This window comes from Stomoxys calcitrans, chromosome 4 (genome assembly GCF_963082655.1).
Source record: "Stomoxys calcitrans chromosome 4, idStoCalc2.1, whole genome shotgun sequence".
Taxonomy (NCBI): domain Eukaryota; kingdom Metazoa; phylum Arthropoda; class Insecta; order Diptera; family Muscidae; genus Stomoxys; species Stomoxys calcitrans.
In genome coordinates, this window is record NC_081555.1 from 104,431,439 (window position 1) to 104,458,525 (window position 27,087).

The following is a 27,087-nucleotide window of genomic DNA, read 5'->3' on the forward strand; positions in this document are numbered from 1 at the left end:
GTATTTATTATCCGATTTTGCTGAAATTTGGGGCAGTGAGTTGTATAAGGCCCTTCGACATCCTTAGTCAATTTGGCTCAGATCGGTCCAGATTTGGATATAGCTGTTATATAGATCGATCCTCCGAATTGGGGTCTTAGGCCCATAAAAGCCACATTTATTATCCGATTTTGCTGATATTTTGGACAGTGAGTTATGTTTGGCCCTTCGACATCCTTCGCCAATTTGGCCCAGATCGGTGCAGATTTGGGTATAGCTGCCATATAGACCGATCTCTCGATTTAAGGTTTTTGGCCCATAATAGGCGCTTTTATTGTCCGATGTTGCCGAAACTTCTGCATTATGGCACAGATCGGTCCAGATTTGGATATAGCTGCCATATAAACTAATCGCTCGGTTTTAGGTTTTGGGGCTATAAAAAGCGCATTTATTGTCCGATGTCGCTGCAGTTTGGGAAAGTGAGTTGTGTTAGGCCCTTCGACATCCTTCTTCAGTTTGGTTCAGATCGGTCCAGATTTAGATATAGCTACCATATAGACCGATATCTCGATTTAAAGTCTTGGCCCCATAAAAGGCGCATTTATAATCCGATTTAACTTCAATTTGACACAATGACTTATGCTAGGATTTCCGACATCCGTGTTGTACATGGTTCAGATCGGTTTATTTTTAGATATAGCTACTAAAAAGACCAATTTTTTGTTATACACAATTCAACAATGGCTTGTTGCTATGGGACATATAGTATGAAATTTTCACCGGATTTTGATGTAAGGTGGTTTACATATATACCCGAGGTGGTGGGTATCCAAAGTTTAGCCCGGCCGAACTTAACGCCTTTTTGCTTGTTTTTTTTTTTACCGGATTTCACTGGAATTTGGTACAATGTGCTGTTCTAGGCTCCTCGACATTCGTACCCTGTCATCTGTGATCCAGATCGGTCTCTATCGATTTAAGTTCTTGGGCCCATAAAAGGCACATTGATTAACCGATTTCTTTGAAATTTGGCGCAATGAGTGTTGGGTTGCGTTCTCATCTTGCTTTTGTGGTCCATATCGGTCCATATTTGGTTATTGTGGTCATATATACCGATATCCCGATTTAAGGTTTATAGGTGCTATAAAAGACGGATTTATTACACAATTTTGCTGAATTTTGGAACAATAATAGTATTAGACACCTACACATCGTTCCGATTGAAGATCTTGGTACAAAGTGCTGTGTTAGGCTCCTCGAGGTTTGTACTGATTAAGGTCTAGATCGGGCTATATTTAGATATAGGTCTTGGATTGATAAAAGGGACATGTTTTTATCTGATTTCGGTGGAATTTTGTACAATGTGTTGTATTAGGCTCTTCGACGTTCGAACTCTACGTTTTGTGATCCAGATCGGTCTTTATCGATTTAAGTTATTGAGCCCATTAAAGGCAGATTTCTCCGAAATTTGGCACAATGAGTGTTGGGTTACGTTCGTACCTTACCCGTTGTGGTCCAGATCGGTCCATATTTGGTTATTGTGATCAAATATACCGATATCCTGATTTGAGGTCTAGGTGCCATAAGATTCGGATTTATTACACAATTTTGCTGAATTTTGGGACAATGACTTTATTAGACCCCTACACATTCTCCGATTTAAGTTCTTGGTTTAATAAAAGGGACATTTTTTATATGATTTCGCTGGAATTTGGTACAATGCGCTGTATTAGACTCTTCCTTGTTCGTACCCTGCCCTTTGTGATCTAGATCGGTCTATATTTGGATATTGTTGTCATATTATCGATATTCGCATTAAGGTGCATTTGGTGTTAGGCCCTTCGAAGTTCCACCATGCCCATTGTGGTTCGGATCGGTGTATATTTGGATGTTTTTGCCGTACATACAAATTTGCGGTCAAGGTGCCATAAAAGGTGGATTAACTACATTATTTTGCTGAATTTTGGTACAATGGCTTTTTTTAGGCGCCTACACATCCTAAATGTGGTGTAAATCGAACTTTATTTGCATATATACCAATCTTGTCCATTTTATGGCCTAAGATGGTGAATTATGTTAGACCTCTCGACGTTCCTGGCAAGTTTGGCCCAGATCGGACCATATTTTAATATAGTTGCTAAAGTTACCAAAAATGGTGTATTTTTCACTGTACTTGACGAAATTTGGTTAATAGGTATATACCAGGTGTTAGGTATGCCAAAGTTCGGTCCGAAACTCGGTCGAAATTTATGCATTTTTACTTGTTATACCTGGTATTATGCCATGGAGGCCACCCTAGCGCAGAGGTTAGCATGTCTGCCTATGACGCTGAATGTCTGGGTTCGAATCCTGGCGAGAATACCAGAAAAAATGTTGACGGTGTTTATCCCCTCCTAATGCTGACGACATTTGTAGGGTACTATGCCGTGTGAAAACTTCTCCCCAAAGAGGTGTCGCACTTCACTTCGTCGTTTAGACTCGGCAATAAAAAGGAGGCCCCTTATCATTGAGCTTAAAATTTGAATTGAACAGCACTCAGTGATATGTGAGGAGTTTAACCCAGTTCCTTAGGGCAATGTTCATGGACAAATTTCCATTATGACATGGTATCTATTTATTGGTTCAGAAGACAGTTTGGTTTCTTTATGCAATTCAATCCAAGATTTATTTAAACCTCGAATTATCCCTAACAATTCATTTCCCACAATCCTCATCTATTATAAGAATAGGTTTGATAATATTCCTCCTTTAGAAAACTTGATTTACTTTCATCTGATATGACATATCATAGTACAATTAGGCTCCCAGATAGAATCATTGCTTCAGTTTGAAGACAGCATTGCCCTTTCCCTATATTTTTGCTTTGTTTTGCTATTGTCATAGACACTATGATGGCCTAGAAAACATTTCCATTTGAGTTTTAACAGTTCATAGAAGTTCAGTCTTTTGAAACTGTTTCATTTTGCCATTAATTCATTAAAGTTCCTTGCTGTTTTTCTTTTTTCCTTTTGCCTTTTGGCAGGAGTTGTTGATGTAAAACAATACCAAGAAATGGCAATGTAATGGTTTCCGAGAAGCAAACCCAAGCAAGGAAGGAGAAATGTCTGTTTTGTCCCAGTAGCAAAAATTGCATGACTAAGACGAAAAAGGAAAAGTTTTATGCTACAGCTATGACTCTAGCGTATGGCCCCCTCTCCTCAGTTTTTGTTGTTGTTGTTTGTAACAACAATTCAGAGTTTTCCCTAGTTTTTGTTGTTTTTTTTGTTGAGACATATGAGCATGAAAATTAGTTTATAAAACTTTGCGCCATGAAATGAAATTATTAACATTCAAGCAGTATTATTATGTCATCGCCAACAACGCCGACAATGCTGATGCCGCCAACAAAGTTTCTTCTTTTTTTTCTGCCTCCCTCTACCATATTATTATCATTATTCATCATGATGATCATCATATTTTTTTCCTCCAAACTCGTATGTAGGATAACTTTTATTGTTGCCAAAAAAAGGACAGGAATAACAAACCAGAGTTGAGTCGCAACGAACTTTGTATACCCATCAACATCAGCAAAGATATGGAAACTCAACTTGAGAGCTAGCATGCAATGGCTATAAGAAATGGACAAATGCAAATTTTGCCCATGAACATTCCACTAAGGAACCGGGGCAAACTCCTCACATATCAATGAGTGCAGTCCGGATCAAGTTTAAGCTCCATGATAAGGGGCCTCCTTTTTTAGCCGAGTTCGAACTGCGTGCCGCAGTGCGACACCTCTTTGGAGAGAAGCTTTACATGGCATAATACCTCACAAATGTTGCCAGTATTAGGAGGGGAAAACCACCGCTGGAAATTTTTTTCTGATGGTCTCGCCAGGATTCAAACCCAGGCGTTCAGCGTTATAGGCGGACATGCTGATCTCTGCGCTATGGTGGCCTGGTTTGAACTTAGGAGAATATATCACCATAGTCTTATATGGTTACAACATAGTGGCTAGTAAGCTTGAGCTTCTGGGCAGCCCAACTCACACTGGATGTCTCATTGACGAATGACATGTTTGTAAGTCCTGATTTGCAAATGCAAATTTGCCCATGAACATTACATTAAAGAACAGCGGCAATCTTCTAACAGATCAATGAGTGCTGTCCGATTCAAGTCTAAGCTCAATGATAAGGGGTCTCCTTTTTATAGCCGAGGCCGCAAGGCATGCCGTAGTGCGACACCTCTTTGGGAAGAAGTTTTTACATGGCAAAGTACCTCACAAATGTCGCCAGCGTTAGGAAGGATAGATTGGGATAGGTTTAAGTGGCAGTCGTAGACGTTTTCGTCCATTGTGCTACCACAGGAACAGAAGAAGAAAGAAGCCTTCTAGTTACAACCGTTTCACCATTCAGCTCGCTTTTAAAAGCCCAATAACTTGCGAATGTTCACATCCGCTAAATAAGACAGTTTCTCAAAGAAATGAAAACCTAAAGTGGAACTCCTTCTAACTGCTAGTGCGGGACACACACACACTGAAGGTGTTCTATAGTTTCTTCTTCTTCGATGTCCTCGCAGGTTCTGCAAAAGTCGTTGCTGGCAACCTTCAGTCTGTCAGCATGTTTTCCGATTAGACTGTGACCTGTCATGACGAACAAAATGACTGAGACGTGTGTTCTATCCAATGACAGCAAAGCAGTAGAGCTCTTCAAGTCTAGATAAGGCCACATGGTTTTGGAATGCTCACAGCCCCCTCATGTCACGACGAACACCATGACTGAGACGTATATTCTAGCCAATGACAGCAAAGCGGTAGACCACTTCAAGTCTAGATTAGGCCACATAGTTTTGGAATGCTCACAGCCCTCTCATGTCATGACGGACACAATGACTGAGCCATCTGTTCTAGCCAATGACAGCAAAGCAGTAAACCTCTTCAAGTCTAGTTGAGGCCACATTGTTTTGGATTGCTCACAGCCCCCTCTTTGTGACCATCTATCATTCGTTGTCCTTCGGGCCGGGTTCTGAAAAGTGAGCTTACATTTCGCTAGAGGTATACGCTCAGATTCCAGTGTACCTGGAGTGTGTTAGGTAGTTCCTAGTCTCGCAAGCTCGTCTGTGTTAGAATTCCCTGGGATATCTCTGTGGCCCGCCACCCAGAACAGGTGAATTTTGAACTATTCAGGCAGCTCGTTAAGAGATCTGCGTGAGTCGAGGGCGGTTTTTGTGTTAAGAAATACGTTGTCCAGGGCTTTAATGGCTGCCTGGCTGTCTGAGTAAATATTTATGCCAATCGTCGTAAGGACATTATATCTTAGAACTACCACCACTTCTTTAATTGCAAGGATCTCTGCTTGATACACACGGCAGTGGTCGGGTAACCTTTTCGACATGACCAGTTCTAGATCTTTGGAGTATACCCCAAAGTCCATCTGGTCGTTTAATTTGGAACCATCCGTATAGAAGTCTATGTCACTTCTGTTACCAGGGATATCGTAGTTCCAATCGGTTCTGTCAGGAATAGTGATACAGTTATTTTTATCAAAAATCGGCTCAGGTAGGGTGTAATCCACACTGCCTGGAACATTGGATAATGTATCAAGGATAACAAAGTGTCCGTAGCCGCCACATGACTAATGAGAAAGCTCCCTTAACCTCACGGCAGTGGTCACTGCAATTTGGGTAGCCACAATGTCCAGAGGCATAAGATGTAGCATTAAATTCAGTGCATCAGATAGTGTCGTCCTCAATGCGGCTGTGATGTACAAAACAGCCATCCTTTGGATCCGGTTAAGCATTGATCAGTAGATGAATTTTTGAAGCGCCGTCCACCAGACCACAACACCATATAACATTACAGGTCTGACAACTGCAGTACAGGGTGGCTGATGAATATTGCTACAATGATGAATATTGCTACATTTTTTTTTCGGTGTATGGAATACATTTTTCTTTTATTCATGTTAAATTAAATTATTAAATTAATTATTAAATTATTATTAATTAAATTAATTAATTAATTAATTAAATTAATTATTAAATTATTATTATTAAATAGAAAAAAAGTTATTACATTTTTTTTTGGTAGCGGCTTTCATCAGCCACCCTGTATATACCCAATGCATGACACGCGGTCTAAATCCCCACCTTTTTCCAATGGCTCTCTTGCAGGTGTATAAGGCAAGAGTGGCCGTTCTTGCCCTATCCAAAATGTTGGATTTGAAGTTCAATTTCCTGTTCAGCAAAACACCCTTTCTGTAAATGAAACATTCTCTCCGTTCCGTGTATCTGCTGCTGAAAAGAACTACTTCTGTCTTGCATGGATTTATACCCACGGATTTATGGGATAACCACCGCAGAAAAAAAATGTCTGATGTTCACGCCAGGATTCGATCCCAGGCGTTCATCGTCATAGGCGCATATGCTAACCTCTGCGATATGGTGGCATCCTGATTTAGGCCACTTTTCGGACTTTAAAATGTTATGGAAATTTCTAAGACATATCACATGAGCCAAAGCATACAAAAAATTTCATTTTAATATTTTCATGGAGGCCACGGTAGCGCAGAGGTTAGTATATCCGCCTATGACGCTGAACGCCTGGGTTCGAATCCTGACGAGGCTATCAGAAAAACAGTGGTTTTCCCCTCCTAATGCCACGGTAGTGCAGAAGTTAGTATACCCGCCTATGACGCTGAAAGCCTGGGTTCCAATCCTGACGAGACTACCAGAAAAACAGTGGTTTTCCCCTCCTAATGCTGGCAACATTTGTGAGGTATTATGCCATTTAAAACTTCTCTCCAAAGAGGTGTCGCACTGCGGCACGCCGATCGGACTCGGCTATAAAAAGGAGGCCTCTCATCATTGAGCTTAAACTTGAATCGGACTGCACTCATTGATATGTGAGAAGTTTGTTCCTGTTCCTTAGTGGAATGTTCATGGGCAAAATTTGCATTTGCAATATTTCATGTGTTACATATGAAAGGACAATGTGTCTATACCCTCATATCTTAAGTTGGTTGGTTTATATGAAAATCTGCTGCCATGGCATGAAGATTGCAACACAACTGAGCACATGTGCTACAAATTGCTATATGCCATATTTTTGTGTATGTGAATGCATGTATGTGTGCGTTTGTATACCAAGCAATACGAAAATATGAAATTTCCATAAATTTTGTTGGTATTTTAAATTGAAATTATAGCCATTCTTCTTCTACATCGATATTTTTTTACTCCCTTTTGCCATTGCCTCAGCTTATTTTTAAAAATATGAAATATTTTTACGGTACGTCATGTATCATTTCGATTCATTTCATGCAGGAGTAGAAATAAACAAAATGAAATACAATTGAAATATAAGAAGCAGCTTTTTGTTTACGGTCATACACTCTTAAAGCTATGGGATATCATAAAAACAATAGCATCTTTGTTTTATTTGGAAGCCGTTTCTTTGTTTTGCTTTTTGTCTAAAAACCAAAGAAAGAATCGATTGCAGATACTAATAAAAGGTTATAGTCTTGACATTCTAGGTCGATCTAGTAATGACCGTTCGTCTGTGGAAAGCGTAAAGCTAGCCGATATAAATTTTGAACAAATACTTCTTATCGGTGTAGGTCTTTGGGGATTGCAAAAGCGATATCTCGGTTCAGATTTAGACATAGCCCCGACATATAAAATGATTTTCACTTTTGACTTCTTGAGCCTCTAGAGGCCTTAATTACCAATGTGCTTAGTTCGGCTGGGCCTAATCTTCAGAACCCACCACCATGTAAATGTAAACTAGTCTATTTATAGTGGAATTTTGTCGGGACATACACTGATTTGGACAATACTAACCATGCATGTTGAAAGTCATAATAAAACACTTTTTGCAAAATGTTAGCTAAATCGGAAAAAAATTGCGGCCACAGGAGGTAAAGAAATCAAAACGGCAGATCGGTTTGAATTGGAGCTATATCAGGTTTCACACCGATTTTGACCATACTTGGCATGGATATTGAAAGTGGTAAAGGAGCACTACCTATCACATAACCATTTGGATTTCTAGGAAATCAAGCAGTTTAACCGAAGGACTGATGGGCTCACGAGAATAATAAAAAGTATTTGTGCAAAAGTTTGTCGTCTGATCGACAATTGATAACCAGTAGGGAAGGGCAAAAGTCGGGCGGTGCCGACTATATAATACGCTACACCTACCCTATAAGTACAATGTGTGACCTATATCCAATTCTGAACCAATTTTGATGGACCTCGGCGAGCAAATATGTTTAAACTGTAAAAACTACGGTTGACAAATGGCAACATTATGGAAAATAACCCCAAATCTGACGAAGGTATTTATGGGAGCTATATCTAAATCTGAACCGATTTTGACCAAACTCTATGTATATTGTGATAGTCATCGAGGAAAGCGTTTTTCAAGATGTTGGCTAGATTGGTCAATAAATGTGCTTGCAGTGGCTCTAGGAGTGAAAATCGGGCGATATATACATATGAGAGCTATATCTAAATCTTAAACGATTTCCATCAAATTCACCAGTAATGTCAGCAGTCATAAACAAATCCTTCCTGCCAAATTTCGAGAGAATCGAATCGGTTAACAAATCATAATTTTATTGCATTATTACTGAAAATCGGACGAACATATGTTTGGGAGCTATATCTAAATCTGAACCGATTTCGAGCAAACTTCGTAGATACTGTGACAGTCGTCGAGGTAAGCGTTGTACGAAATTTTGAGAAGTTTGGTCAATAAATGCGCTTGCAGTAGCTCTAGGAGTAAACATCGGGCGATATATATATATGAGAGCTATATCTAAATCTGAACCGATTTACATGAAATTCATCTTTATTATCGAGAGTCAAGAGAAAATCCTTCCTGCCAAATTTAGAGAGAATCGGTTAACAAATGTCAATTTTATTGCATTATTATTGAAAATCGGACGATTATATATATGGGAACTATATCCAGATCTAAACCAATTTTTTCCAGTTTCAAAAGACTTGGTCTCTAGGCCGAAAAACATGCCTGCACCATATTTGAAGACGATGGGATGAAAACTGCGACCTGTACTTTGTACACAAATTAACATGGACAGACAGACGGACGGACAGACAGACGGACAGACAGACGGACAGACAGACAGACGGACATAACTAAATCGAATCAGTAAGTGATTCTGAGTCGATCGGTATTCTTATCAATGGGTCTGTCTCTCTTCGTTTTGGGTGTTACAAACTAATTCACTAAGTTATAATACCCTGTACCACTGTAGTGGTGTAGGGTATAAAAAGTGCAACATAAGGCCATACAATAGGTTGAGAGAACATGTTGTCTTGGCATTGGCCTAGCGATAAAGACCACGCCCACCGGGGCGCTGGAGACTATTCTAGATATCCGACCCATTGACATACAGATTAAGTGTGAGGCAGCCACTGCGGCTCTGAGACTTAAGGCGACGGGAGAATGGATTAAGGATAGGGACAGGTCATACCATCACGGTATAATCGAGACGACGATAGGAAACCTGGAAGGAAGGGAAGAGATTTCCGATTGGTTACCTGAGACGACACTTGAGAACCTGTCCTATAGTGAGAGACGCGTCCGATAGTGGTTGGTGTGTGTTGCTATCTTTGGCATTGCTTTTCCATTTGCATCTCCGATCATCCAGCTCGTCTCGAAAGAGAAACAAACAAAAATTGTAAAATTTAATGATCTCGCCCTAACAGGCAAAAACTTGAAAAATTAAATATTTGGCAGAGCCCGGCCAGGATTCGAACCTGGGCACACGGAACAACAGTGAGAGCCATTGCCGTTATCTTTGCGTTCGAAGCCATCAACACAACTTCCAACAGATGAACAAAATCATGAGTAGTACGGAAGAGTTTTAATTTGACACAGATAGAATGTCTGTCATTACACAAAAATACAAGCATCGGGAAAAGTTCAGCTAATATGCAGGGTTGTCGAGCTTGGTTAATGTGGTAGTTGTATCATAGATGCGTTTTCGCTATTAATACGATTCAACATACCAACACACGGTCTTTGAAGCCATCACACCTAATATGGTTGAATAGTCTTCTTTGGCTTTCTTTTTCCATTTGCATCTCCGATCATCCAGCTCGTCTCGAAAGAGAAACAAACAAAAATTGTAAATTTAATGATCTCGCCCTAACAGGCAAAAACTTGAAAATGTTTCTTTTTAGAGGTTACTTTATTGTTTTTAGGGCGCACAACAAGCCGATTACTGGCTTAGGTGTACGCCCATATTGGCATGGGGCGGATTATTATCTGCACCCTGTTTTCAACGTAACCTTGTCGAACAGATGGACAATGTTTGACGTACGGACAAAGCTAGAAGGACGGACAAGGCTACTTTATGGGGTCGCAAATCAATATTTCTAGATGATACAAACGGAATGGATAGATTAGTGTTATAATTTAACCACCTTTCTCTCAACTTTTACAATTTTTACACAAAAAGAAGGTTTGCCCACAGTTTTGGGTTATCTCATACGAAAATAAAATACAGGTGTGTTAGCAAAAGTGATGAATCGTATGTAATTTGAAAATTTTTACAAACATTTCAAAACTACATGTGAATACAAAAAATTTCATGTCATATAACAACAACATGTCGTATAGTAGCAGCTTAAAGAAAGACGATTGATAACGAATGCGTTTTAAAGTTGGGCCTGCATGGCGTATGATTGCCGTAAATTACAAGCAGTGTACGTCATACGCCACCCTGTCTGAAGTTATGCACAAAATTATTGATATGGAAATAAAAGGAATAAAAACGTGGCAAGTTCGGTCGCGCCAAATTTTGGGAACCCACCACCATGGATTCCGTTAAAAATGTATACAAAAAAAAAAAAAAAAAATAGTTGAAGGGCATAATTTAGCTCTACATACCAAATTTCTGCAAAACCACGCAAAAATTAAAGCTTTTAGGAAGGGAACAAGGGTATTTGAGAGATGGGTTTATATGGGAGCTATTGCAGGTTATAGACCGAATGGGACCGTACGTGGTACAGTTGTGGGAAATCGTAATAGACTACATGCAAAATTTCAGCCAAATCGGACAAAAATTGCGGCTTGTAAGGACTAAAGAAGCCAAATCGGACGATTGGTTTATATGGGAGCTATATCAGGTTATAGACCGATTTGCACCGTAGTTGACACAGTTGTTGAAAGTAATAAAAAAATACTACATGCTCAATTTCAGCCAAATCGGACAAAAATTTCGACTTGTAAGGACTCAAGAAGCTAAATTGGGCGATAGGTTTATATGGGAGCTATATCAGGGTATAGACCGATTTGGACCGTACTTAGTTCAGTTGTTGAAAGTCATAACAGAACTCCACATGCAAAATTTCAGCCAAATTGGACAAAAATTGCGGCTTGTGAGGGCTCAAGGAGTCAAATCGGGAGATCGGTTTATATGGAGCTATAACAGGTTATCGACCGATTTGGAATGTACTTGGCCAAGTTTTTGAAAGTCATAAAAGAACACCACATGAAAAATTTCAGCCAAGTTCGAAAAGAGTTTCGGCTTGTAAGGTATTAAGAAGTCAAATCTGGAGATCGGTTTATATGGGAGCTGTATCAAGTTATAAACCGATTTAGACCGTACTCGGCACAGCTGTTGAAGTTCTAACGGACCACTGCATGCGAAATTTCGGCCAAACTGGACAAAACTTACAGCTTCCAGGGGTTCAATAAATCACACCGCGCGGCCGGTTTGTATGGGAGCTTTATCTAAATCTTAACCGATATGGTCCATTTGCAGTTCCCAACGACCTACAATAATGGTTAGTATCTGTGTAAAATTTCAAGCGGCTAGCTCTACGCGTGCGACCGCTATCGTGATTTCGACAGACGGACGGACGGTCGGAAGGACGGACATGGCTGGATCGATTTAGAACGTTGAGACGATCAAGAATATAAATACTTTATGGTATCTTTCGAGCTGTTGGAATGCCTTGATTAGTATACCCCCATACTATGGAGGTGGGCATGAAAACTAAAAACCTGTTAAATTGGGCCGTGTCGAACTTAGAATACCCACCACCATGGATAAATTAATCATCCCCTTTTATAACAACTCCATTATCATATTCATAATAATATGCAAATGGTAGTTGGTATGGATCATATTTCATTCTGGTTCCGAGAACTCTTTATGAGATAAAGACTCTTCATTAAAAGATCGGTCTATATGGCAGCTGTATCTTAATGTAGTCTGATCTGGACCATATGCTGGCCGATGACAAGAGGCTTAATACAAGTTACTGTATTAAATTCCAGCGAAATCAGGTTATGAATGCAGCTTTTATGGGCTTAAGACCCTTAATCGGCAGATCGTTCTATATGGCAGCTATATCTAAATATATAGTCAGATTTCAGTCGGATGTTGGGAGGCTTGGAACAACACACAATTTCAAATTTCAGAGAAATCGGGTAATAATTGCGGTTTTAAAGACCCTAAATCAGCACAACGGTCTATATAGCAGCTATATACAGCCCGATCTGAATCGTATTTGAGTCGGACGCCCGAAGACGTAAAACAACTAAATTTTTCAAATATTAGCGATATAGGGTAAAAATTGCTGCTTTTATGGGCTTAAGACCCTAAATCGGCTGATCGATCTATATTGCAGTTCTAAATATAGTCCGATCTGAACCATATTTGGGTCGGAAGGCTTAGAGCAACTCACCATTTAAAATTTCAGCGAAGTCGGGTAATTTTTGCGATGTGTTGCAAACGGAAGGATTTAATGAATATACCTCCTATCTTATGGTTAGGTTAGGTATGAGTGGCTTTTACAGACTCACTTAGACAATTTTAAGTCCATTGTGATACCACAGTGGCGACAGACCAAGGCTTCTGGCGGGAAGCGAACCCACGACCCCTCCACTGATAATCCAAGCACGCTACCAAAAATTCGACGGGTCCAACCTTTGGTGTAGCTAGGCATTTTTCCTGGGGTCTGCTACAGCCCAAACTAAAATAAAAAGCAACAGCAGAAATTTAAAAAAAATTCGAAAAGCATTAAAACCGGCCGGGCCGAACATTGGATACCTACCACCTTGGGTATTTGTAAACATCACTTCGTAAAATCATGTACGCGATTTCTATGAGCATGAAAAGCCGGGCGGCACCGGCTTAAAAACTCAGTGTCTGTGATACTTGATATGAGAAGGCGAGTTAACGGCGCCTTCAAATAACCAGTAGGCATAATCTTTCCGCCGCGATCGGTTCTATGGACCGGAAGGGCTTTTAAGCTTGACGAGGATCACTATTTTCACATTCAAATTCAGATTTTGTGGGCCTAAAACCTTAAATCAGAAAATTGGTCTATGTGGGGCTACATTTAGATATTGCCCGATTTGGACTATATACGGTACAGATGTGGGGGCTTTTACGAGCCTAATGCGCTTAATCGGTAGATCGACCTATATGGGAGCTATATCAAGACATAGACCAATGTAGATATTGTCGTAATTAGCCTGCCTATGGACATAGTTAATACCAACAAAAAAATTCTGGGGAGTGCTACAGATTCCCTGAGGGTGCTTAGCACCTCCCCTGTCTACGCCAATGGGTCCAACACAACTCATTGTACCGAATTAGAACAAAATCAGGCATTTAGTGGGTCATATATTGGTTCAAGACAGCAAATCGTAAGATGGGTGTGTATGGTAGTTATATCCAAATATGGTCTGATCTGCACCACAATCGGTAATGATTATTTGCCCATAACTATTCCACTAAGGAACAGGGGCAAACTTCTCACATATCAATGAGTGCAGTCCGATTCAAGTTTAAGCTCAATTATAAGGGGCCTCCTTTTTATAGCCAAGTTTGAACGGCATGCCGCAGTGCAACACCTCTTTGAAGAGAAGTTTTACATGGCATAGTGCCTCACAAATTTCGCCTGCATTATGAGCGGATAATCACCATTGAAAATTTTTTCTGATGTCCTCGTCAGTATTCGAACCTTTGAGTCCATCATCATAGGCGGACATCCAAGCCTCTGCTCTTGGTTGGCTGATCTAGATCATACGCAGCACAAATGTCGGGAGGGCTTACCACTCACTGTAACAAATTTTAGCTAAATCGAGCTACAAGGCAGCTTTTGTGGGCCCTAAACCTTAAATCAGAAAATCGGTACATATGGCAGCTATATCTAAATAAAGTTCGGTCTGGACCATTTTCGGTACGAATGCAACTCATTTTGCTGAATTTTAGCAAATTGAAAAAATTTTCAATCATTGACTAGATTTTAGTCGGTTTTTAATAATCACGCTATTGATATTCCCAATTTCATAACCTTTTCATGCATGCTAGATTTTTCCTCTGCCAATAATCGAAACGAATGCTCTTTGGCATACATTTAGCAGACAAATAACAATTTTTATAACTACATTACGTTTGGGCGTTATCTTTTTCACATGTTTCGCTTGGAGTCTACCTACTTTCAGTTGCATGAATGTCCCATCTTCTAGCGCCTCCTGTCAAATTTCGTTACACCGTCATCTTTGTTATGGGTTCATTTTTGGCAAATTGTTTATCTATATTTCTGTCTGTCTGTCTGCTTGGTTGCCTGGTGCAACCTGGTGCTTTTTGGCAAAACTGGGCCAACTCAATTCTCATCTGTAGATGTTATAGAGGTCTGCTATGGGGGAAAGTTCGAAAGAATCAAAACAAGCTTATAGGTTGTCTATGAGTGTGTGTGCGCGGTTGGTAGTGGTACTGTGATGATAAATTGAAAACAAATGAAAATTCAATTTCGATTATTGGAAATTTTTGTAAGGGGGTGGTGGTATGGTACAGAATTATTGTTCATGTATGGGAGTACATATTAGGTTTGTATGTCGTCTGTAAGTATTATGGGGGAATTTTTTTGTTCACAACGGAGGGAGTCCTAGTGGGGCACATAGAGATAAGTTATTCATTGTGTGGTCAAATAGGGTTCATTATAGATGGTCTGTACTGAAGGTTTATACATCAATAAACGTTAAATGAATTTGGATTTATATGGAAAGGAGAATTTCATACTCGCTTTCAGTCTCTATTGAAAGCGTTTAAAGTTATGGATAGTATTGGGTTGCCCAAAAAGTAATTGCGGATTTTTCATATAGTCGGCGTTGACAAATTTTTTCGCAGCTTGTGACTCTGTAATTGCATTCTTTCTTCTGTCAGTTATCAGCTGTTACTTTTAGCTTGCTTTAGAAAAAAAATGTAAAAAAAGTATATTTCATTAAAGTTCATTCTAAGTTTTATTAAAAATGCATTTACTTTCTTTTAAAAAATCCGCAATTACTTTTAGGGCAACCCAATAAAATGTATGGCATTTTGATAGTGACATCAATTAGCATCTTTGCTTGGATTTTCCGAGATCTGTCAATAACAAATCTCGCGTACATTTTTCAGCGTTCATCATTTTTAATATGGCTAAAAATCCATGATAAGTATGGTCCGATTTGGTGTTTAAGCATACACTCTTTGAACTGAAGTAACGATGCCTAAATTTAAGGTATTTAAATATCTAACATCAAAATACACCTCCAAAATCTTCGAGACAGCTTCGCATGTTTCTTACTCTCATTGATATCAGCTATGTAATCATTAAAAATTTAAATTAATTGAATTAATTTCATTTTCTCTTCAGTAATTATGTTAAATTTCCTGCATAATTACACAACATTAATTCCGTTCCGTTCAACTCTTTGCTAGAAATGGCCTTGAAGATTTCCCACTGCGCAATTCTAAGTAATCCAATTTCTTGAATGCATATTTTGGGTATTTTTGTTTCCGTTTCATTCCCTCCATTGAAAACGAATGAGTTGTGCTAAAAGTTCCCAACAGCTGCTTAAATTTCCATGAACTTACACAGTTTTTCATTTTTCCCCAAAGTTGTTAAGTATAGCCTGTGGCTTATTTCATTCACAGACAAACACCCACAAGTATGGGCGGCGAGCGAGCGAGCGAGAGAAAGTATAGAAAAAAATGTGTGCTCCAATTTCGTTGATTAAATTCACATTAAATATTCATATATTTAATGTGTTATTAAACACTGGTAGTTTTTTTTTGTCTTCACGCTTTTGTACAATGCTTACGTTTGGGTTTTTGTGAAAAAGTTTAATTTTTATTAATTATATGACATTTTATAGTATGGCCATTAACATATGTAAACAAAAATCCATATGGGCACTCACACACATTTTGTCGTCTCACTCATTGGACGCATACACGCTCAATAATATGGATGAGTATGCAAACATGAAAATTATACCATAAATACAGTCTCTCAGGAATGTATATTCATATGTATAAGGGTGTGACAACAACAAAAAAGTGACCGGGCTGCATCTTTGGGTATCCACTAGCATGGATTATGGTAAAAAATTTAATAAAATCACTCAGTAAATATCTAAATAATTTCTTTTTTCCGAATTTCTGCCAAACCAGGCAAAATTTTATGCTTTTTGGAGCCATTCAAGGCTAATCGAGGGATCGGTTTGTATGGGTTCTATATCAGACTATAGACCGATATAGACATACTAGGCATAGTAGTTGAAAGTCGTAGCAGAACACTAAGTGCAAAGTTCTAACCAAATCGGATAACAATTGAGGCTCACAGGGGCTCAAGAGAGCTAAGGATTTGTATGGGAGCTATATAAAGGACCTTTTTATATGAAAGCTTCATCCAATTCTAAAGCTATATGGCCCATTTGCAATCCCCAACGACCTACATAAATAAGAAGTATCTGTGCAAAATTTCAAACGGATATCTTTTTTCATTTGACGTTTCTCCTAAAGCTGGTGACATGTGTGAGGTACTTTTCCTTGTAGAAACTTTTCCCCAAAGAGGTGTCATACTGTGGCACACGGCACGGTGGGAGAAAAAAAAAACAAGTAAAAGCGTGCCAAGTTCGGCCGGGCTGAATTTTATATACCCTCCATCATCTCTTTTTGGGCAAACAAAGGGTAAAAAAAAATTGCAATGTCATTGCAACAATATCAAGTAATGGTTAATTTCGGATCATAATTGAACTGAATATTGGAGACCATAGTAGAAGTCATTGTGTAAAATTTCGGCCAAATCTAGTAAGAATTGCGCACTTTAGAGCCTGAAGAGGTAAAATAGGGAGATCGGCTTATAGGGGAGCTGCATTAGACTATAAACCGATTCATGCCATTTTCGACACGTATTAACATACGTCATGAGAGAAGCCGTTGTACAAAATTTCAGCCAAATCGGATAATAATTGCGCCCTCTAGTGGCTCAAGAGGTCAAGACCCCACATCGATTTATATGGCAGCTAAATCAGGTTATGGACCGGGTTGAACCATTCTTAATACAGTTGTTGGAAGTCATAACAAAAGACGTCATGCAATATTTCAGCCAAATCGGATGGAATTGCTCCCTGTAGGGGCTCAAGAAGTCAAGACCTCAGAACGGTTTATATGGCAGCTATATTAGGTTATCGACCAATTTGAACTATTCTTAGCATAGTTGTTGAAAGTCTTAACAAAACACCTCATGCAAAATTTCACCCAAATCGGATAATAAATGCGTCCTCTAGAGGCTCAAGAAGTCAAGACCCCAGATCGGTTTATATGGCAGCTATATCAGGTTATGGACCGATTTGAACTATTCTTAGCATAGTTGTTGCAAGTCTTAACAAAACACCTCATGCAAAAGTTCAGCCAAATTAGATAAGAATTGTGCCCTCAAGCGATTCAAGAAGCCAAGATGGCAGATCGGTTTATATGGCAGCTATATCAGGTTATGGACCGATTTGAACCATACTTAGCGCAGTTATTGGAAGTCATAATAAAAACCTCATGCATAATTTCAGTCAAATTGGCTAAGAAATGTGCCCTCTAGAGGCTCAAGAAGTCAAGACCGGAGATCGGTTTATATGGCAGCTTCATTAGGTTATGGACCGATTTGAACTATTCTTAGCACAGTTGTTGAAAGTCTTAACAAAACACCTCATGCAAAATTTCAGCCAAATCGGATAATATTTGCGTCTTCTAGGGGTTCAAGAAGTCAAGACCCGAGATCGGTTTATATGGCAGCTATATCAGGTTATTGACCGATTTGAACCATACTTAGCACAGTTGTTGAAAGTCATAATAAAACACCTCATGCAAAATTTAAGCCAAATTGGATAAGAATTGTGCCCTCTAGCTATTCAAGAAGTCAAGATGGCAGATCTGTTTAAATGGCAGGTTATCAGAACGTGGACCGATATATTTGGATATAGCAGTCATATAGACCGATCTCCCAATACAATGTAATGAGCCTATAAAATGAGCATTATTCATCCGATTTTAATGATATTCGGCACAGTGAGTTTTGGTACCCCTCTTAACCTTTTTGTTAAATATCGGCAAGTTCAGACTATATTTGGATATAGTAGACCGATCTCCCGCTATAGAGTATTGAGCCCAGAAAAGGAGCATTCTTTCATCCGATTTGTATGAAATTTGAAACAGTGCGTTTTGGTACCCCTCTAAACCTTTTTGTTGAATATCATACAGATCGGACTATATTTGGATGTAGCTGCCATATAGTCCGATCTCCCGATATGGAGTATGGAGATCATAAAAGGAGCATTTTTCATCCGATTTGGATGAAACATAAAACAGTTAGCTTTGACATTCAACTAAAAGATTTAGAAGGGTACCAAAACGCACTGTTTTAAATTTCATCAAAATTGGATGAAAAATGCTCCTTTTATGAGTTCAATACTCCATATCGGGAGATCGGTCTATATGGCAGCTACATCCAAATATAGTCCGATCTGTATGATATTCAACAAAAAGATTTAGAGGGGTACCAAAACGCACAGTTTCAAATTTCAACCAAATCGGACAACTGTGCCAAATTTCAACGAATTCGAGTAAAAAATGGATCTTTTATGGTCTCAATATCATATATCGTGAGATCGGGCGGTCAGTCTAAGGTCAACTATATCCAAGTATAGTCCGCTCTGAATCACAGGGGTCTACCAGAACTCACTGTGCCAAATTTCATCGAAATCGGATGAAAGACGACCAATTTATGGCCTCAAGACTTTAAATCTGGAGATCGGTCTATATAGCGGCTATATATAACTACAAACCGATTTTATGAGATCCAAAGATCAGGTTTATATACAAAGAATACGAAATCAGCAAAAATTGTTTGGAAATATTTTTATACCCAAGATATCTGCAAAATTATAAATACCCAGCTTCTGGGTACAAATGGGTAAGTACCCAGGTATTTACCCAATTTACCGGGTAAATACCTTTTGGGTATTTACCCATCGCTAATCTCTAACCATTTGCGATCCCCTTCGACCTACATCAATATTAAGTATCTATGCAAAATTTCAACTGGCTAGCTTTACGCGTTCGACCGCTATCGTGATTTTGACAGACGGACGGACGGGCATGGCTATATCGACTCGGAACGTCGAGACAATCAAAAAATATGACGTATGAGAGCGGGTGGAGATATCACCTTTTGTGTGTGTCCCGCTCTAGTAGTTAGAAGGAGTTCCACTTTAGGTTCTTATTTCTTTGTGAACCTGTCTAATTTTGGGGGATGTGATCATGCCATGCCAAGTATTGTCAAAATCGGTCTATAACCTGATATAGCCCCCAAATAAACTGACCTCCCGATTTGAGATCTGGAGCCCCTGGAAGCTGCAATTGTTATCCGATTTGAATGAAACTTTACATGTGGAATTTCGTTACGATTTTCAAAATCCGCAAGAAGTACGGTCTTAATCGGCGTATTACCTGATTTAGTTCCCATATCCATATTCCCATGAACCGATATCCCTATTTGAGATCTCGATCCCCCAGAATTCGCAATTATTATCCGATTTCGCTGAAATTTTGAATGTGGTGTTACTCTACAACTTCCAATAACTGTGCCAAGTGAAATTGAAATTTAAACCTACCGAGAAGTGTCCACTCTTGTTTGATTTAGCAGGAATTTGGTACATATTGTAGATTAGACATAGGAAGTGTTGCCATTTTCCTAGATTCCTGGATTTCCTGGATTCCTACCAAAATTGATAGGTTTTTTTTCTGTTGGTAAGTTGGTAGTCTGAACTGAATTTTTGGTAGGTTTTTCCAACGCCAGGGTTAACTCAAAATTCGATATCCCAGTTTGAGATCTCGATCCCCTAAAATTCGCAATTATTATCCGATTTCGCTGAAATTTTGAAAGTGGTGTTCCTCTACAACTTCCAATAACTGATTACACATATGAAGTGTTGCCGTTTTCGGGGGGTTTCTACCAAAATTGGAAGTTTTTTGTTTCTGCTGGCAGTTTGGTAGGATGACCTTAGTTTTTGATAGGTTTTTCCAATGCCGGATGACTCAGAACTCGTTTCTGTGTATTCGGGAAAAGTGCGGAGCAAAACCATGCATGTCGAAAGACCTAATACTGCTACAAGGAGTCGTACTGCTTTAAATTTCAGTAAAAGGACCATAAGTTTTTATCTTGACTCTTACAGGTACGAATGTTAAGGCATCTCTTCCAAATTTTGTAAATTTTAGGTAGGAAATGCAGCTTTTGTGTCGCAGCTGCATAAAAATATGGTCAGATCTGAACCATACTCCGACGTTGAGACGTCCGTGCAACTCACTGTAAAATGATTAGTAAAAGCGCATTTCTGGGCTCAAACATTTAAATCGGCAGATGGCTTTATCCAAACTCGGCACGATTGTTCACTGAAAACAGGGCAAAAATACGAATTTTTGAACTCCAAATTTCTTATCGGGAGATAGGTATAAAGGGTGCTATATCAAGAGGAGGCCACCGTAGCGTAGAGGTTAGCATATCCGCCTATGAAGCTGAACGCCTGGGTTCGAATCCTGGCGAGACCATCAGAAAAAAATTTTCAGCGGTGGCTTTCCCCTCCTAATGCTGGCAACATTTATGAGGTAATATGCCATGTAAAACTTCTCTCCAAAGAGGTGTCGCACTGCGGCACGCCGTTCGGACTCGGCTATAAAATGGAGGCTCTTATCATTGAGCTTAAACTTGAATCGGACTGCACTCATTGATAGGATATAGAGTGATTTCAACAAACAGACGGACAGATATGTCTAGATTTTATATGAATAACGATGACCTAGTATTTCATAGCGTTGAAATTTTATAATTTGATGTGTTCCAAATGGAATTGCAAAATGGCCAACTGTTCGGTGGTGGTTATAAAAACATATATGTAGCGTAGTATTTGGTAGGTTTGGTAGGATTTTTCTTAAATTTTGGTAGGAAATAATTTTCTTGAATGGCACAACTGCACATTTAGTGTTGCTTAGGCCAGAAATTTATAAAGCAACCCTCCTAAAGGGCTGATACTTTGTTGATATCTTCTCTTCAGCAATATTTAGTTTGCTACTACCATACCACCTTAGGATCATCCTAGTGTCACTCTATAAATTTTATATATTTCCTTTTGTATACACATACATACATATGTATGTATGTATGAGTGCAGATATTTTGCAATATTATCAATGTTTGTTTATTTGTTTGCTTTGCTCTCCTATATTCCACAGGATCCCGATGCATCATTTGACATTAACGGCAATGATTCTGATCCAACGCCACAAGATAATGGCGATAACAAGCATGGCACCAGATGTGCTGGTGAAGTGGCCGGTGTGGCTTTCAATAATTACTGTGGTGTAGGTGTTGCATACAATGCCAGTATTGGTGGTAAGTTATACACAAGCATTATTGCATATGAATATATCTACTCATTATCATTATGCACGTAGTTTTAATTTAATACACTTTTTTCTCTCCTCTCCTCTTCAACTTGTTATGATGGAGGGGGACTTAAGCTGTAGTTATTGTATAATGGTAATGGATTTTCCTCAAAAGTGTTGTGATGGCGTTTTAAATGCGATGGGGAATTATTTTTTATGTTTTTTATTTTTATTGAAAGAAATTTTAAATAGCATATGAGTCAAGATAACGACCTATAAATGGAGAGCAGAACTATGGGGTTATAGTATGAAAGACTAAAAAAGTAAACTCGGTGCTACTTACAAAATCCCTAATTGTTTTCCATGCCATACCCCTAAGTTTGTTCATGTCCGGTATTGTGTCCCCACCCAAGTACTGGTGGCTTTTAGCCGCGAAAGCCGGGCAATGACATAGGAAAAGCTACATCGTCTCATCATCTTCCCCAGATGCCACAGACATGCTATCACTTGCCGCACCGATTTTCCATAAATAACCTGATTCTTACTTCCTTTCAGTAATAGCCTCGTCCTCTCACGATCCGGATCACCCCATACGGCTTTCGCCGTCCTACCGACTGTTTTGCTGTTCCACAGTGTTACATGCGCATTCGTCGCCCACTCCCTTAACTGGGACTGCGTCGTCCCGAAAGGCTTCGGGTTAACCAAGTTAATTGACGACAGTCCTCTGGCCTTCACCGCCAAATCGTCTGTCCTCTCATTCCTCGTCTGCCCTTTCATTCCTCGTCTGCCCTTTCATTCCGGCAGCCAAACTATGCGGATTGTGCCATTGTCAAAGAAGGCGATAATCTCCTTCATACATTCCAAGATTGTTCGTTGTCTTATCGTCATCATTGTTATTGCTCTTATGGCTAGTCTACCATCCCTAAGGTGCCTGATGTTCCAATATTGGGATCTTTGCTAGTCTTCCAAATCTTGAGTAAATGGTCTTCTTATGAGTAGTTCATGGTCTCATCGTCTGCTCCCTGTGCTTTACGCGGCATTGAATTCTCTGCCACTCCACTGCCTAATGTTTCAGCATTAGGATCTTTGCATGTGCTGGTCTTCCAAATCTTGAGTAAATGGGCTTCTTGGGAGTAGTTCATGGTCCCATGGTCTGCCCCCTGTGCGTTAGGCGGCATTGAATTCTCTGTCACTGCACTGCCGGATGTTTCAGCATAAGGATTTTTATCCATCCTAGTCTTGCTAATCTCGAGAATGTCGTTGATGGTTCCTTCGTTGGGTCCCTGTTCGTTAGGTTGTGTTGGGTCTCTCGTCCCTGCATTGCCTGTGGGTTTAGTATTAGGATCTTTGCTAATCCTAGTCTTCCCAATATTGAGAGAATCGGTGATCGTTTCGTCGTTGGCTCCCTGTTCGTTAGGTTGTGTTGGGTCTCTCGCCCCTGCATTGCCTGAGATTTTAGTATTAGGATCTTTGCCAAATATTGAGAGAGTCGGTGATTGTCTAGTTGTTTCTGTCCGTTAGGCGTTATCGAGTGTCCCACCACTGCACCACCTGATGGCTCAATATGAGCAAATTTGCCTATCCTTGTCTTTCCAATCTTGAAAAAGACGGCCTTTAGTCTTAGCCAAACTTGTCACGGAGACTTGATCAATGGCCACCACAAAGAAAATTCCTTCCTCCTTCTTCAAGACTGCATAATGCATATCTTAAACAAGCAAAATCAAGAGTTGGTCGTGGAGAAATGGGAGGTTTTCCACAGGATGGATAAGGAGGAAAGAACTCTCCTTGTGCTAGGCATTGATCAAGTCTTCGTTATAAATTTGGCTAAGGCTAAAGGCATAGCATACTACGGGGCAATGACCGTCTTTTCCAAGTTTGAAAAGACTAGGATAGGCAAATATCTTCATGAGCCATCATACGGTGCAGTGGTGGGACACTCGATAACGCCTAACGAACAGGGGCCAACGACGAGACAATCATCGACTTTCTCAATATTGAGTAGACTAAGATAAGCAAAGATCCTGATACTAAAAAATCCGTCTCGATTTCGCCACCCACATCCTTGACCTTGAAATCTTCGAAACGCAGCGCTAAGATGTCCCCTCTAAGCTCGCAGCTCATAATTCGTATGGGTGGATCTCCTTCAGAGTTCAACACATGTTCGATAACCTGTTCTTTTACCAAATGCTTCACCAGGGACCGACGATCTGACTGCATAAGTCATCTCATCTCTGTTGTGTTTCCTCCGGCGTAAGAGGGCGCGACCATCTTCCCCTTCCGTGATGGCTGCGACATCTTTTTTGAAGCGACGGTCCTCCTTGAAGACTCAGGGGCTTTGCGCACTTCCTTCATTCCTGTTCCGACTTTGTCAACTTCCGCAGGGGTCTCCATTGCGGGAGCGATGGCTTGGTTTTCCCAGAGTAATTGAAAGAGGGGGGAGGCCACCGTAGCGCAGAGGTTAGCATGTCCGCCTATGGCGCTGAACGCATGGGTTCGAATTCTGGCGAGACCATCAGAAAAATTTTTCGGCATTGGTTTTTCCCTCCGCCTATGCCATGTAAAACTTCTCTTCAAAGAGATGTCGCACTGCGGCGCGCCGTTCGGACTCGGCTATAAAAAGGAGGCCACTTATCATTGAGCTTAAACTTGAATCGTACTGCACTCATTGATGCGTGAGAAGTTTACCCCGTAGCGCAGAGGTTAGCATGTCCGATTATGACGCTGAACGGATGGGTTCGAATCCTGGCGAGACCATCAGAAAAATTTTCCAGCGGTGGTTTTTCCCTCCGCCTATGCCATGTAAAACTTCTCTTCAAAGAGATGTCGCACTGCGGCGCGCCGTTCGGACTCGGCTATAAAAAGGAGGCCCCTTATCATTGAGCTTAAACTTGAATAGGACTGCACTCATAGATATGTGAGAAGTTTACCCCTGTTCCTTAGTGGAATGTTCATGGGTAAAATTTGCATTTACTTGAAAGAGGGGAGCTCTTTTTCATCTTCAGCATTTTAGGCGTGTTATGCTTTTCGGGAGAACCGATTCTCTTTCTAGCTTTCGTAGAAGTGCTTGGAATGTCAATTCTCATCCTCATCCTGCACTTTCACCCAATTGCGCTGCCGGTAAATACTCCTCTGTCTCCTTCGTTGTGCTCCGGATCGCTTTCTCGGTCTACATGTTAGCTCAGCAAAGCTTTCGCCCACTTCTGCCATCATCCCGCTGACCACATCTCTCGATTCGGCTGCGATGACTGTTTCATTGACACTGTCGCTGTCTGAATCCGAGTCGGAAGCACCTCCTTTACTTAATAGCTGGGGACGAACTGTGCATCCCTCTGGTTTATCTCTCTCTTCCTCAATAATTAGTCTGACGAGTGGTTGTGCGCTTAAAGCATCTCTCTCTATCTCTCGACTGGTGCTAAGGCACCTACACCTATGCAAAAGGAGGACAGCATGCTACAGTCCGATGCCACCACCGCAGCTGTTGGATCTTTGAAGTCCATTTCTAGCCTATTCCAAAAAGGATTTAAAATTTTTCGTAATAGTTAGTACCTATTCCTAGATGCAGATATTTTCCTGCAACTGATAAAATGGGCCAATGTACTGCCAGAGAAGAAAAAAAAAAAAAATTCCAACAGATGTACAGAATCATATGCATCCTGGAAGTTGAGTAATTGTCGCAGAAAAAAACTCTGTCATTACATGAAAACACATGCATTGGGAAAAAGTATAGCTAGGAGACGAGGTTGTCGAGCGTGGTTAATGTGGTAATTGTATCATAGAGGCGTTTTCTTTATAAATTCGATTCAAATACAACATACCAACACACGGCCCTTGAAGTCATCACGCCTAATATGATTGGAAAAGTCTTCCAACCAAAGACGAAACGCGTCCCATAGTGGCTGGTATGTTGCAATCTCTGGCTTTCCTTTTCCATTTGCAAAGAAAATCTCCGATCATTGAGCTCGTCTCGAAACAGAAACAAACAAAAATTGTGAAAAAGACGAAATTTGTGTCGGTCTTTCTATCGAAGAGGAACAGAATAACAGTTTTCACATAAATCTAGAGAAATAAAAGGCATATTTGTAGGCCACTGTGGAGTATAGGCGCCAGTCAGCCTGCGACGTTGAACGCTATGGTTTGAGTCCTGGCGAGAATATTAGACAAAATTGTCTACAGTGATTATCCCATCATTATTACTGACAAAATTTATGTCTCACTCCACCTTTCCTATTCGGGCAAATTTGCAAATAGTTTTACAGTATTGTCTATGAATTCTAGAGTCCCTTTTAAATTGAGCCAAATATGCACGTATGCAGGAGCGTGTGAAGATGCCATGAGAGTATTTGCATATTGTTATGGTTTTATATAACCCACTCTGTATCGGCATATAATAAATGCATGTGTAGGATTGTCGGTGTTGACCAAATGATTTGAACAAACAACAATACATGAGTAAATATCTGTATGTGAGCCTATATGCTTTCGGCATTGGGACTGCACATAGGTATGTGCGTACATATGCCTCCATATCCACTTTTCAATTCTTACACAAGTGCATATAAAATTTGGCGCCATGCATGATGCATTCTTGTCTCACCATTTATCCACGCACACACACACACACACACACGTGCATGTGCCATGTCTCCTTTCCCACGCACATACTCCCCCCATAGAAGCATTAATAAAAATGCCATTCAAATTGGTACCCAAAAGATAACAAACATGCCAGCCGCCAACAAACAAAGCCCTCCTATTGAGTACTGTTAACAAATGAGAATTCATGCCGCCACACAGAAAAATGCAGTGCTTATTCGGCTGGCATTCGGCATGGCAGAATATCCCTTTTGCCATGGCAAACAACAACTTGACTCTACAACAACAAAGTGCAGCACCATCAGCACTAACTTCTGCGTTGCTGCATTAACAATGACATTGGCGTTGCGTTGTTTCGTTGATGCTGCGAATGACGATGACAACAAAAGCAAAACATTTCGCATACACAAAAGCCTATGTGAAGGACTGCAAGGAAAGATGTATGGTTAGTGAGTTATTGAAGGCAATGGTCTATTGAGTGTAGGAAAGTTTTAAAGAAATACAGGAGAATAAAATTTGGCAGAGCCTAGGAAATGGGTTTAGAAAAACAGAGGACATTTGTCATGCGATACCTTGAAATGGTTCTTAAGATCTGAAATATAGGAGACTTAAATTTGACAGAGGTTAAGAAATGGGTTTAGAATGACATTTAAGGGTCCAATGCAGTGCCGTTTGTCTTTCGATCCCTGAAATGTGTTTAAGGGCTGAATTTTGCTGGACTACTTTAGGATGGTTTTTATGCCAAAAGGGACACCGAGTCATTCTCTACCCAAGCACTACAAGCCAATCAATCTCTCAC

The 27,087-nt window shown here is 40.1% G+C and overlaps 1 protein-coding gene across 5 annotated transcripts in view; it reads left to right on the top strand.

The window, feature by feature from the left end:
• Positions 1–27,087, top strand: part of LOC106090602 (furin-like protease 2) — a 902,413-nt gene that overhangs the window by 730,894 nt on the left and 144,432 nt on the right. For all 5 annotated transcript variants that reach the window (XM_059366328.1, XM_059366325.1, XM_059366324.1 and 2 more), the window contains exon 7: positions 21,543–21,702. In XM_059366328.1, coding sequence (XP_059222311.1) covers positions 21,543–21,702 — 160 coding nt within the window. The remainder of the gene's footprint in view (positions 1–21,542; positions 21,703–27,087) is intronic.